The sequence below is a fragment of the Vigna radiata genome, chromosome 10, assembly GCF_000741045.1.
Source record: "Vigna radiata var. radiata cultivar VC1973A chromosome 10, Vradiata_ver6, whole genome shotgun sequence".
Classification (NCBI taxonomy): domain Eukaryota; kingdom Viridiplantae; phylum Streptophyta; class Magnoliopsida; order Fabales; family Fabaceae; genus Vigna; species Vigna radiata.
The window spans coordinates 20,128,323-20,142,890 of NC_028360.1; the positions used below are offsets into that span (position 1 = coordinate 20,128,323).

The following is a 14,568-nucleotide window of genomic DNA, read 5'->3' on the forward strand; positions in this document are numbered from 1 at the left end:
CACAAGTGCACGACCCGCCCCAGCTCTACATTCATTCTATGTCCGGACGTGTCTAGGAGTCTTCGCATGATAAGAGGATTGATCGGTTAAATTATGAACTAAGTGCCTGTGATTATGATGACTTGTATGTTTGCATGTGAAATTATGTTTTCGGTAATGTTTGATCACTTTGCTATGATTTGTATGTTCGTTTGAAACCTAGCTCACCCTTGCACTTGTATGTTGTGTGTGTTTGCTTCCCCCCTTGCGATGATCATCCAATCCTTTGGATGTGAGCAGTAGGTGATGATGCATCTCTGGAGCAGGCGTTGGAGACTGAGGAAGATCCAGCACCTAGTGCTTAGACGATCATGTTGTTTTATTTCTTTTAACTTATCATATTTTGCAAAACCTTGGACCTTTGTACTCTGATTACTTGTCGTTTTAATTTCTCCTCTATTTTGGATGACTGTAATTCATACTTATACAGTTATTTCTACTCCTAATTGCTTTCTAGTATTATAATATGTTGCATTCCTTTTGGTATGAATTATACACATATTTTGAGATGTTACAACATACATTACCGTAACTAACGGTTACACATTTATTCAATTACTAAAAACATTTATGAAGTTCAAATAAAATTAATGTAATGATCTGAGTAACACAACATACATCACATAAAATATTCTTTTGAGTTTAAGAGATGAAAAAAAAAACACTTATAAATGAGTGTTAAGTTAAATAATTCATATTATTTACATTAGAGATTCATTAGTTCCTCTTAATTATACTCAGAACTCGCAATCATAGGAATTGAATTTCAAACAATTTCTTTTGTTGAAATATACTAACATAATAAATTTAAGATAAGGACTTTAAATAAGACATTAGGTTACAAATATATATATATATATATATATATATATATATATATATATATATATATATATATGAGATTTTAAAAATATGACATATAAAACTTAAAAAAAGTAAAACGTATCTTATATTATGATTTAAAAAAAAAATATAAGACTTGTGTTGATTTTTTTATTTTTTTATATGGTGTATTTAAAAAATATTAAATTTTTAATACACATAGTTAAATGGTATGAAATTTTTAAATCGGTTCACATCCTATATTCTGCCTTTTCTCCTCTTTAATAATATCATCTTCTTCTGTAATTTATTACTTTATCATTAAATCAACTTATAAAACTATTTATATCTCCATGGCTTCAAAATAATAATTTTTTTCGTGTAATTTTTACAATATTTTTCATTATTTTAATCATTTATGAAAAGTTAAAAGTTAATTTTTATCTTTATTCGCACTGATTCAATACACAAAATTTATTCTTATATAAAACCAAAATAAATAATAAATAATAACAATCCATGTTATTAGATACTATATCAACCTTCTTGGTTTTTTATAGACACAAACAAATCCAATATCTTATGTATACATTATAAATCTTTATGTAATTTCACATTTTGAAGAATTATAGAAACAATAAAAATATTAGACTATGATGATCTTATAAGTAAGAATTAGTAACCAATCTTTGACGACAAAGTGGACATGACATGTTTCCACTGTCCATCCAAGAATTAATGCATACGGAATGAAATTCATGAACACACACTTCAAATGGTTGAATGAGGTCTCCATTCTTAAACTCTTCCAAACAAATACAACAATCAGACTGAGATTCCTTCATTAGGTCCTGGTGGAAGCATTTAACTGGAGGCAAAGTTGTCATGGTTTTGTCAATAACACAAACTTTGAATTCTGAAAGCATCCTTCTTATTTCAAAATTTATAGTATCTCCAACTTCTTCATCATCATCGTCATCTAATGTAAACGTTTCTCCGCAACAAAAGAATGATATATAACACAAAAGAAGGAATCCTACTATACAACTCAACACCACCTGTCTTCGAGATGCAGTTATATCACACATCATGAAGACTAAAACACAATAAAATATAAATAATACCAACAAAAGAAGCACCGTCAATCCCAAAATAAGAATCATGATATAAGAATACGAAAATTAAAAATAAACAAAAAAAAAACTAAAGATACTAATCAAGAAACTCATTCACTTTCAATTAATTTATATAGTTCAATTAACTTCTCAATTTTATTTTATGCATATATCTATCTTTATCTATTGTGATTTCTTTATTATTTAAAAATGTTTAATAGATTTACTATTATCACTTTCATATATTTAATTATCTTAACAATATCTCTTTCAGTTTATCACCTTTTTATACTTTAAATTTAAATTTAATTTTTAAAAGAAAAAAAGTGATAGATACAAATTATAATTTAAACTTTATTTTATATATGGTGGGCAATTCATGTCTTCATAACAATAACAATGATAAAGTTTTATAATAAAAATAAAAAAAAATTATTATTCTCCTTTTACATTTCGATAAAAGTCTATTAAGATATATTTTTAAAGTATTCAAAATATATTAATTTATATAAACGATTTGTGATCAATGATTTATATTTCAATACGAGATTAGTTTTAACGATTCATAATTTTTAAAAAAAATTGAAATTAAATATAAAAATAAAGATAAAGATAATAGATTAAAATATATCATTTTTCTAAACTGATATATTTTACTAAAATATAGTAAAATAAATAATGAAAGTAAAGAAAATATGACTTAAATTAAGTGATATCGTTTTAGTTTTAATGTAAAATATATTACATTGAAAGAAAAACAACCGTCTTCCAATATATTATACTGTAATATATAATGATATATTCATAGTGTGATACATAATAATTATGATCTTAACATATTACGATAAAATTATAACACCTGGCATTATCTTTTATCTATTACTTCAATACGAATCTAGGTAAAAAAGAAATAAAAGTAATGTTGTGAGAATAGAGTGACATTTTCATTAACAATTTATTTACTTTTTAAATAAAATATTTTATGATTTTATTTTCTCTGAATCTCTCATCTCATTCCTTGTGAAGAAAATTACTATCACTATAAATAAAATATAAAATACATTGTAAAAATTGAAATAATAAAAAATAAAATTGAAAAGTATAGTAGAGAAAACATATAAAGTTAAAAGGTTTAAACTCTTTTTTTGTCTTCTGATACATTGTAAAAATTGAAATAATAAAAAATAAAATTGAAAAGTATAATAGAGAAAACATATAAAGTTAAAAGGTTTAAACATTTTTTTATTTTCTAATACATTGTAAAATATAAAATACATTGTAAAAATTGAAATAATAAAAAATAAAATTGAAAAGTATAGTAGAAAAAACATATAAAGTTAAAAGGTTTAAACCTTTTTTTGTCTTGTGATACATTGTAAAAATTGAAATAATAAAAAATAAAATTGAAAAGTATAGTAGAGAAAACATATAAAGTTAAAAGGTTTAAACATTTTGTTGGTCTTCTAATGTTCAGTTTAGTTCCCGTTTTTAAAAATATCGACTTTTAGTTCCTATTATATGAAAAATGTATTAAATTAGTCATATTCCTTAATAAATCACAAGTTTTTGTTGTTGATAACATTTTCCGTTAACAAATAACAAAATATTGAATACCTAGTTATGAAAACTTATAATTTATTATTCAGTACTATCATGAATACTAATTTGATACATTTTTTATATCTTAGTACTTAAAAATTCACATTTTTAAAAGTAAGAAATATCATATAAGTTAAGGAAAAAAAAGAGTTTAATCCAAGTTAAAAAGATGGTATATGAATATAAATATTAAAATATCCAAAAGGGTTGATGCTTACCTGGGGCGCACTGGCGACGTTCATGATTCAACCGTGTATTGTGAGGTCATTGTTGAACATGTGTGCATCCCTGAATGGTTGGTCAGGATTGCTGACCAGCTCGTTACTCAGCTCAACCTCACTCTCACGGTAAGAGACCTAATCAGCGTTTTCATTACCCAATTCTTCCTTGGATTGAAACATTTGCTAGCAGAGAGAGAGAGAGAGGGATGGGTCATGAACACTCCAAATTGTCAGAACCAAAGGGATCGCGTCGTGCTCGCTTCAAAGAGCGTTTGCGTCGTCACCTTCACCGTCGTCAAAGCGGCAACGGCTCTTCCGCTAACAAGCCACTAACTGCCGATAGCTTCGCCGGAATCGCTCTCCTCGCTCTCCTTAGCGTACGACATTGCTATTTCTTTTAATTTTCCATTTTCTATTTACTTAATGAACGCAGCTTCTTCTTCTTCTGTGTTGCAGGCGGAGATGGAGTTCAAAGATAAATGGATTGCGTGCGTTTCTCTAGGAGAACAGACTTTTCGTACGAACACCTCTGATAGGTTAAGCTCTTCATCTAACCGCTATTTTTCAATTCTGCGACGTCTATTTTTTGTGTTAGTAGTTTGTGGTTTGTGTATTGATTTGTTTTATTATTGTTGGTGCAGCACAGACAAACCAGTTTGGAACTCAGTGAGTACTCTAAACCGTTACTGTTTCAAATTAAGTATGTTTGTTGAAAAGGTGTTTCAAACTATGTTTCGTCCGTATGACTGGCTTTTTCTTGTACAGGAAAAGAAACTTCTTTTGGAACAGAATGGGGCTCATGTTGCAAGAATTTCCGTCTTCGAGGTATGCTAAAAGAATTAGGACCTTTTAGTCTTTTACTCTAAAACATCTCTTGGGGGGGATGTCACTTTTGTCAGATTAAAATGAATCTTGCACGACATTTCTCCTGCATTTCAAGAGCATTTTTTTTTTTTGTTGGTGTCCCCTATTTTTTAAAATATACTGTACAGGGTAAAATTTTCCAAATGTTTTCATTCTGCATCTCCTGTTGCCTATTTTGTTTGTAAATGTTTACCTTATAAGTTTAATATTTTTTTCACATGTAGACGAACAAACTGTCCAGCAATACTCTTGTTGGATACTGTGAGGTTGATCTACTTGAATTTCTGACCAAGGTGAGGAAACAGAAAAATTAGAGAGTTTAGAATTGTTAATATATTGGTTTATTCTTTGTTGTTTCAGCTCAGCACTATTCATTGGTGTGAATGATATGATCATGCAGGATTCTGATTCCGAGGCTGAGGTATTTAACCTTTTAGATCCGTCAGTTCCTGGAAAAGTGGTTGGCAAGATTTCCATTTCATGCTCTGTAGAGGTATATATGGCTTATGATATAAATTCTAATATTGTTTGAGTATCGTAGGGGTTTCTAACTATAATAAGCGCATGCTAACAGGATCCAATTGAAACGGAGAAAGGCTTTGTTAAACGCATTCTATCTATAGTGGTAAGTTTTTGATCTCCCTCTGTTTTTTGATAACACGTGCCTAATGTGGGGCTTAAATAAAAAGACATATGAAGGTAACTCAAAAAGTGATGATGTATAATTTCATTCCTTTACACGAGGGTACTATCGTGATATTAAGCCACATTATGGCTGTGCCTACAAGTCCTTGTTTCGATATTAACACACATTAGTAAGATGTTGTACAAATTGCTATAACTGATTGAATTGATACTAGAGTATTTGGAATTTACGAATTATGGAAAGCACAACATGTAATTTTTTATCGTCTATGTAATTTGAATATACTCTTCTCATGTTGCACAGTCTAACATTTAATATCAACCTGAGAAATGATGTTTGATGCAGGACTACAATGAAGATGGAATGCTTTCACTTTCTGAATTTTCTGATCTAATTGATGCTTTTGGCAATCAAGTTGCAAACAGCAAGGTTCATACCTGAGTGTTTATTTTACACTTAATATGCTCACATTACCTTTTGTTTATGAACTATTTTCTTTCCAGACTAATTTGCTTGGTACCCAGTTTTCATTTTTGAGTCTGATTTGCCGTCCTTCTATTTTGAAGTTCTATACTTTATATAAACCAGTGACATTGTGATTGTTAGTACTTAGAACCTGGAATTTGGTTATATTGAAGTCCAAATCTTCTCTGCAAGCTTGTGTGGAACTCGTGGCTGAAATAATGAATCTATACCCTGTGAATATTGAAACGGAGTTATAATATGATAAGTAGTTTTATGTGTACAATTTTTACTCTATCATCAATACATTATTTTTCACCAGAAAGAAGAGCTCTTCAAAGCAGCAGACAAGAATGGAGATGGTGTTGTGAGCATGGAAGAGTTGGCTTCACTTCTTACATTTCAACAAGAACAGTAATGTCCCATCTAAATTACAAGTGATAAAAGTTTTAATTTTGTATGACTGTTATCTTCTTTTGCTAGAAGTTTGACAGTATTTAGTAATTTAACTGGCCTCTCTATATCATTTTTTATGATTTTATGATTTACAAATTATAATTTATTTGAATTATTTTGAAGTTTGTAGCTTATTTTTATTTTTTTATTTTGCTTATATAGCTTCTGGTATTGCAGGGAACCATTATTGAATTGCTGTCCTGTGTGTGGTGAGGTTCTTCAGATTTCTGACCGGTTGAACAGCATGATCCACTTAACTCTTTGTTTTGATGAAGGGACTGGTAACCAGGTGATGACTGGAGGGTTCTTGACAGATAAGCAGGCTTCTTATGGGTAAATTTCTTCAAATTGCTGCTAATTTAGGCATTAATGACAGACAGGGAATGATAATCTTTATTGACCTAACGGATTATACCCCAGTTTTATTGACTAGGGTTATGTATTTATGATTTGCATCATATGACAACAAAAAAAATACTTGTTTTTTTTCTTTCTGTTTATATAGGTGGTTCTTCAAACTGAGCGAATGGGCCCATTTCTCGTCCTATGATGTTGGAATTCGATCTGGATCAAGTGCATCCCATATCCTGGTATACGATATTTCCCACCAACTTCCTTTTTCTTTTTATTTAACAATTGAAGTAAGTACATTTATGTGATATATAGACATAAGTGTATGTTTCGAGTCATTTCAGGATGTAAAGACCTCTTTGAAATTTCTTCTTTGCATTGGTAATGGCCGGGTTTACCCAATCACATCCACCAGAATTAGAAGAAAGGCTTCCATGCTTACTTACTAACATATATCATCCCAGCCCCTTTTCAGCTGTTACCGTATAAGAATGTTTGACTTGCATAACTCTTTTTAAATTATTGACAATTTGAATTGTGTTGGCTTAAGATCTCCATACATCTTTATCAAGGCAATAAAATAGATATATTCTTAGGATATCATTGGATTGTGGAATTGGAAAAATAGTTTAGAATTTTATTTTATTATTATAGATTGTTTATTTGTTTGAATTATGCAAATAATTAGACGTAGAATTAGAATTCTAAATTCAATTCCAATTTCCTAATTCTTCAGCACTGGCTGTGTGAAAATGATGTGGAGGGGATGAGAAGTGGGGGTAATGGTGGTAGGGTGGGTGGTTGGGATGTTGACAGTATGTGCAGCAGTAGCAGAAATGAGGAGGGTGATTTCTCAGTATGGAAGTTAGGAATTGACAAAATTTAGGGTGTTAGTTGACTGGAATAAATCAACTTAGTTACTATGGAATTCCATGAATACGTAATGCAACTGGGATTATGATTCTCTGAGGGAATTCCCAACATAGAAATTAGGAAATTTGATTAAATTTTATCTATGGGTCAATTATGGTAATTTTAAACGTAGATGTGTGCCTCTTGACCCTCTCAACTTGTTATTTAATATTAACTTCTTTTGACATCAGGTTTATGATCGGAAGTCTCAAAGGCTTGTTGAAGAAATAATTGACAAAAAGATTGTTTTGTCAATGAGAGCCATTTATCAGTCAAAAATAGGCCTTGGCCTAATGGATATAGGTATGATTTTTTTTTATTACTATTAATGATTGAAAGAAGTGCTTGGCTTGGTTTATATATAGCTTCCCCAATAACTAGTCACCACCACTCCCTATTGCCGGCCATGTGGCAGTTGCTGAGGTATTGTTGTTCGTAGGTTTAATGCTATAGAAATATTGCTTGTTAAAAATTGCTGTACAGATATTAGATCGAGGTGCCATTCTTTAAGAGGATTTAGTTTAATGTAAGTAAATTATACTTGAGAAAAATACAAAAGAATAGAAAATGAATTTGAGAGGATTATTTTCTCTCTCTTAGAAGAGAAGAGGATAGAAAAAAGTTATATCTAGAAACTAGTAACTTTTCAATAAATTTTATTTAAGACAACTTATTCTAAAAGTTATAAATGATGGAAAGTTCTTTGGGAAAGTATTTGTCATAATGAACCTTTATGGCATTCGTATCACTTGAAACATGCGTTTTGTGGCCAATTTATTGATTCAAAATGGATTTGAATGATTTTTTTCTTTTTCATAGAGTTACTTTTTGTGTTTAATTTAGTGAATCTATCATATGCAGGGGTGAAGGAGCTCTTGCAAAACATTTCTGAAAAGCAGGGAGCACGAATGGATTCACCTGAATCTTCTGCAGATATTCCAAAATTTATTGAATCTTTTAAGGTGTAACAATGCTTCTCTTACTTCTTTGTGAATCGCATACTTTGATTTTGATACGAAAGTTTGTAGTTGTGCAGTGCCTCTCGACTAACTTTTGACCAGGGTTTCATTCATTACGGTGCCCCGTAATTCAGCATTACGGTTTCTTTTGGATGATACCTTATCCTCTCGTCTTTTCCTGCATTATCTAATAGTACGTGTTTAATGGACGACCCATAATAAGGGATTTTTACAAGGGAAGTAAACAAACGCAGCCCATGTAATAACAAATAAAGAGAGGACTATTGAATTATCTAATCCAAAGTTTCGTGCATAGAATCCAAGGAACTAGGAAATCTCCAATCTTTTATAAAGAAAATGATAGGTAAGAGAAACTGAAGCTGCCCAGGTACCCATTTTGATCTTGCAAGATTATTCTGTATTTTAAAGCAGAAGAATATTGCTTTCCTTCTACCACTAAAATATTTAAGTCGAGCCGGTAGCACTTTTAAATCCATGCTTAGCATTTTTTACTTGCAATCCCTAAGAGCCATTCTTGCCACAAACATGTGTGAAATATTGAAGGATTAAGAACATGACATTATTCTAATCATATGACATAGTGCATCCGAATTGACAATGTGACAGAAAATGACATTATTCTTGTGTCTATACATACAAGCATCACCAGCACTAGATGATCATATATGATGCAAAAGTTATTGTGTATTTAGGGCTAAATTCGAATTTTTTTTTTTTTATTTTGTATGAGTGTTCTTTTTGTTCAAGTATTTTTGAACTACTTTTTACTGATTTTGCTCATTATTTTTATTCTTTAGTTTAGTTTCAGTGAGGAGACAAAATAATTATTCTACAAACCAATTAGGGTACCTTTCTTTTTTCTGTTTGGTACTTTAGTTCTTGTGCTGCACTTGTGTTTCTATAGTTGCTTCCTTCTTATAATAAATGTAACTATTGTGTTGTCTATAGGATCAAATCAATTTGGCTGAGGTCAAGTATCCACTGGAACAATTTAAGGTAGGCCAAACACTGTAATGTGTTTTAAGTGATATGTTATTGTTGCATAATTGCTTCTGAAAACACTATTTGACCCTGTTAGTTGTTTAGTACGCTTTGCTGTTCAGTTCAATTATGCTGAAACTAAGGTTGTTTCGTTTCATCATATACATACGGTCTTATATCTTAATTTTAATGAAGTTAAACATTACATGCTGCTAATTTTTTCAACAAACATTAACCTTGTCCCATGTTTCCTTAAAGCTATTGCCTTACTTTGTAGCATCGCTCTCGTTTCTATTTTTAATAATAATCGGACTGTGAACCCCCAAACATTCCTGTCGTTAACAGCTTCTATTCTCGATATAAGTATATCAACTCGTTGAATTTTACTTTTCCCTGCTAGTCTTGAAATCAACAATTTATGTCAATCCTGCCTCCACCCTGACCGCTTAAGTTAGGTTGTTGTAGAACTTCTACTGCTTTCTAGTTGAATTGATATTCTCTAAGGATCGATCTTAACATAATTTTATTTAGGGGGGAATTGAAAGAGTTTGTTTTTCATTGAGCTAGCAATATACATTTTTGTTTTTTCAAACAATTGGAGTAAAGATGAACGGAAATTCAGAGCAATGCGTGTGCTGAAAAACATGTGGAATTTTAAATAGTAGTGATTATTTTGTCACATAATATTAATACATATCTTAAATTATGGTCAGTGCAGACATTCAATGAATTTTTCATTAGAGAGTTAAAGCCTGGTTCTAGACCAATTGCTTCTGCTGAACGTGATGACATTGCTGTATGTGCTGCTGATTGCCGTCTTTCGGCATTTAAATCAGTTGATGATAGTAAAAGATTCTGGATCAAGGTACTTCACCTCTTTCTTACAATAAATATTAAAAATAGAGATACGTGGATATATTTTAGATGCTTTGAATTGGTTTAGAAGAGCTTAAAAGACTCCTTTTAGGATCTTCTATTTATAATGATGAGAAAGTGATACAATGGGAAGATGAAAGATCAAAGGGCTACACTAGACTTCCTAGGTACAACTCATAGGTTGCACTAGTCTCATAGGTGGAGTTGGATGTAGTTCCCAACATACTACTCCCTACTTCAGACTTAGTAATTACTCTAACATTCATAAATTTCATAATTATTCTAATACTTACAACTCTTGAATATGGAAGACTTCTGATCTCGATGATGTAGTTTGTTTCAAAATCAGTTAGAAGCTGGAAAGTATTTCTTATTTTCAGCTCGGAATTAAATAAAGATGATATTATTGTGATTTTATTTATTGAACTAGGGCCTTTTGACTTACCTTACTTTAGGACAGAGATGGGGGGCAGGGAGGAAATGGTTTTGCAAATATTAGATTACAATCTCAGGTTTGTTTTTGGCATGCACTGTTTTGCATGAAATCAAGCTAGTCAGGTAACATACGAAACAATTTAGATGCTTAAACAATTTTAACGATGAAATGGTCGTAGTGTTTGTGGTAACTGGAAGTTAACTTATCACTGTGTTCACTGCTTTTTCTTTATGATATCTTTTCACTTCCTTTATTTATCCCAAAACAAATGTTTTTGTCATTATTTGTTTCTTTTTAGGGTCGAAAGTTTTCAGTTCAAGGTCTTTTGGGGAAAGATATGTGTTCGAGTGCTTTTGTTGATGGAACAATGGTGGTTTTCCGTTTGGCACCACAGGTATTTGTTGCTTTCTTTCAAAGTTATTTTAAATTTCTATATAATTTGATTTCAAATTTTAATTATAATATATATTTATTACAGGATTATCACCGTTTCCACTTTCCAGTATCAGGAACTGTTGAACAGTTCGTAGATATCCCTGGATGCTTGTATACTGTATGTGTAATAATAACTTGAGGAAAACACACACACACACACACTTTTTTTGGTCAATTCACACTGTTTTCCTGATAGTGTTGCACTCTTCAGGTCAATCCTATTGCTGTAAATAGCAAGTACTGTAATGTTTTCACGGAGAACAAGAGAGTTGTTTCAATAATTTCAACAGTAGATTTTGGAAAGGTTGGTTTGTGTCTGAATTTTATGTTTGACTGTATCCTTCTGAATTTGTTCCTTAGTTTTTTTTTTCCTAGTTACCTACAGTTTGCTGTCTCTACAATTTTATAATTTCAAACCTGTTTTGACCAGCATTGTATAATTTGGATTCAGGTGGCATTTGTTGCAATAGGAGCGACAATGGTTGGTAGCATTACTTTTACAAAGAAAAAGGGCGACTCTGTCAAGAAGGGAGATGAGGTTTGTCAAGTTACAGTTGTTACCGGTGTTCGTTTCTTATATGTTGTCTTTGTTTAGAAGTCCCATTTGTGTGCTTAATTTACAGTTTGGATATTTCTCATTCGGTGGGAGCACTGTCATTTGCGTATTTGAAAAGGTTGGTATTTCTATTGTGAGAATGTTTGAAATTTATTTCGTTGGACATGGTGTTTATTATTCCTGACATTGCTGACCTGATTTATATGTTTAGTATATCATACAAATGATTCGTGTTTATCATGTCATTCCTGTTTGAAGAAAAACGATCAGACAAGGGCTAAAAATCCTTTATCCAATTAAATTTAAATGTTTCACTTGATAATAACTAAATATATTACTAAGTTTAGCATGCATGCTCCTTGGCATTTCTAATATATATTCAGGCCAAAATTACAGTGTAATATTCAGATTGACGGAGGATGCCATAATTGTTTTTTAAAATTCAATTTTTTGTAGGATTTTACAAATGATAATGGGGATTAATGCGTTCTCACTTGCTATTCGTGGTTTTAATGAAAATTTGTAGTTTTTATGGCTTAACAGTTGAAAAAGTTAATGGATAAATAAATAAGAAAACATAAGCGTAACAGCAAGCCATTTCTTTGGTTATAGTTGATGCAATGCAAATATACAATTGATGTTAAAGAATTAATATATTTATTACCATTTTGGAAACATCNTCTTTACAGAGCTTTTAGCTTAAGATTGAGAAACGCAGTGACAATTTTTTTTTCTTTGTAGGATTCAATTGCAATCGATGAAGATCTTCTGGCGAATAGCAACAGATCACTCGAGACCTTGGTTTCTGTAGGGATGAGATTGGGCGCCTCCACGAGAAAATTGTCTTGACATTGGATTGATTTGGAAATGATGAAATAGAATAATAATGAGAGTTCTTCTCNCAATTTGTAAAGTAAATCTTTCACAACCTCATGATTTCGTGTAGATTGATCTAGATAGAAACATCTGGGATAAGTTCGGCCTTGTAGAGATCCATTCTTCATATAAAGAGTAATAAGCATGGACAAATTTATCAAGCAGTGCGATGCATTAACGTATTTACAAGTCATTGCATAACCTCATAACGTGTTTAGTGGTTTAAGATTTAACTTTATATCATGCATATGGGTTGATATAATGAAAGCAATTTGCATATTGACATTTGAGTAGTTCTTGGTGAATATTGGGCGGGTTACACCTCTTTTTCTTCCTGAAGGAGTTCAGATCTCGATGTACGGCTTGCTTCTGTGAATTGTACAAATCCGTGATCGCTTCAACATAGTAAAATGATACCATGAGCTCATCATGTTACTGTTAATTTAACATTTTAGAAGCTTGGTTTGCTTGATCCTTTCCAACTTTACCTTTATTTCTGTTTCTTTTACAGCAAACCATTTTTATTGGACTAAAATTTAGGGTCAATGGTCAGAACAGTAGTTTGGTTTCATGCATACTTATGAGAAGTGGAAGCATCCGTTTCTTATTCTTTTTTAGACATAGACGGAAAGGAATGGGGTTTCTATTTTATAGGTAAGAGTCTATTTTACCCAATAGTTAATTTTCATATTGAGCTATTGTTTTTTTTTACAGAGATCACATGTCTTTTTAATCAAAGCCAATGATGTTTAATAATAGAAAAGCACTTAAAATTCAAGTGACGGTAAGATTGTTTGATACAAAAGCAGCTAAACGACCAGCCATCTACTTGCCTGGACATTGATCAACCAAAACACCTGTTATTAAACAAAGTCGATGGCTTAGATAAAATTTGATACAGAGCATGAAGGGTGTTGAACAATGGTAAAAAAAATTTACAACGTCAAAACACAGTAGCGTTATGATACAATTGGATCATAAAGTGTTACTCGATTTAGTTTTAGTTGATAAATAAACAATGGATTTAGTATAGGATCTGTTTGCTTCCAAGCATGTACTGCGGATGAAGTTGGAAAAGAGGGGATCAAATCCATCTCCTAATAGTAAAGAAGATTTGCAGGGAAAGTCACATCATCACATACTAACTTTTATAATTAATGGTGTGTTTGCTATTATAATCTCATTTACATATTTGAATTATAAAATATATTAAAAATTTTAATATTTACAAGTTATAAAGTTTAATCATTTTTCCTATTTAAAATTATGGGCATCTAATGTATTATTTTTTTTTTAAAATATTTCTGTACATTTCACGTAACATTATGGATAATTAATAGTAATAATAACAATATTAATATTATTAATGATGATAATATTAATAATTATAATATTTATATTTAAATTTATATCATATTTATTGTTGATAATTATTTAATTTTATTCATTAAATCAATTTTTAATTTATCACATCTATCACATATTTTTACAAACTTTCATCTCAAATCCATTAATAATCACACCATTTTTTCCTTAATCTAAATAACATCACAATTATCTTTTCATCTGTTCAAATTCATTAATCACATGTTCCTCAAATCCTTTCGTCTATCCAATCATATCCTTAGTTTCTATATTCACATGAGCTTCAAACAATATATTGAGTGTGTTTGAATGCTCTTTTATGCTATTTAAATTAAATTAACAGGGATAATGGGAAAACTAAAATGATTAGTTTTGCCTGTTTGTAACGATATGACATGAAATAAAACCTTCAATTCAGTTCCTTATTATCTTAATTGAATGTGAAAAGTGATTAAGGATATGTTTCAAACTTCAAAACAAATGTCGATTTTTTTTTTCCTATACTTAATATGCTATCAATTATTATTATTATTATTATTGTATATTGAGCACATTCTCTTCACTTTACGGCCATAC

General features: G+C 30.7%; 1 protein-coding gene across 1 annotated transcript; it reads left to right on the forward strand.

Annotated features, from left to right (window-relative positions):
- Nucleotides 1-3,805: 3,805 nt before the first annotated feature.
- LOC106775841 (phosphatidylserine decarboxylase proenzyme 2) lies at nt 3,806-12,791 on the forward strand. The gene is made up of 22 exons (XM_014663055.2): nt 3,806-3,922; nt 3,987-4,173; nt 4,253-4,332; nt 4,438-4,462; nt 4,562-4,621; nt 4,885-4,953; nt 5,061-5,153; nt 5,235-5,285; nt 5,652-5,735; nt 6,091-6,182; nt 6,402-6,557; nt 6,730-6,814; nt 7,679-7,790; nt 8,349-8,449; nt 9,416-9,463; nt 10,167-10,313; nt 11,059-11,154; nt 11,239-11,313; nt 11,407-11,499; nt 11,647-11,733; nt 11,819-11,869; nt 12,493-12,791. Exons 1-22 carry the CDS (start codon nt 3,816-3,818, stop codon nt 12,598-12,600), a joined length of 2,007 nt encoding a protein of 668 aa, XP_014518541.2. The 5' UTR covers nt 3,806-3,815; the 3' UTR covers nt 12,601-12,791.
- The last annotated feature ends 1,777 nt before the right edge of the window (nt 12,792-14,568 follow it).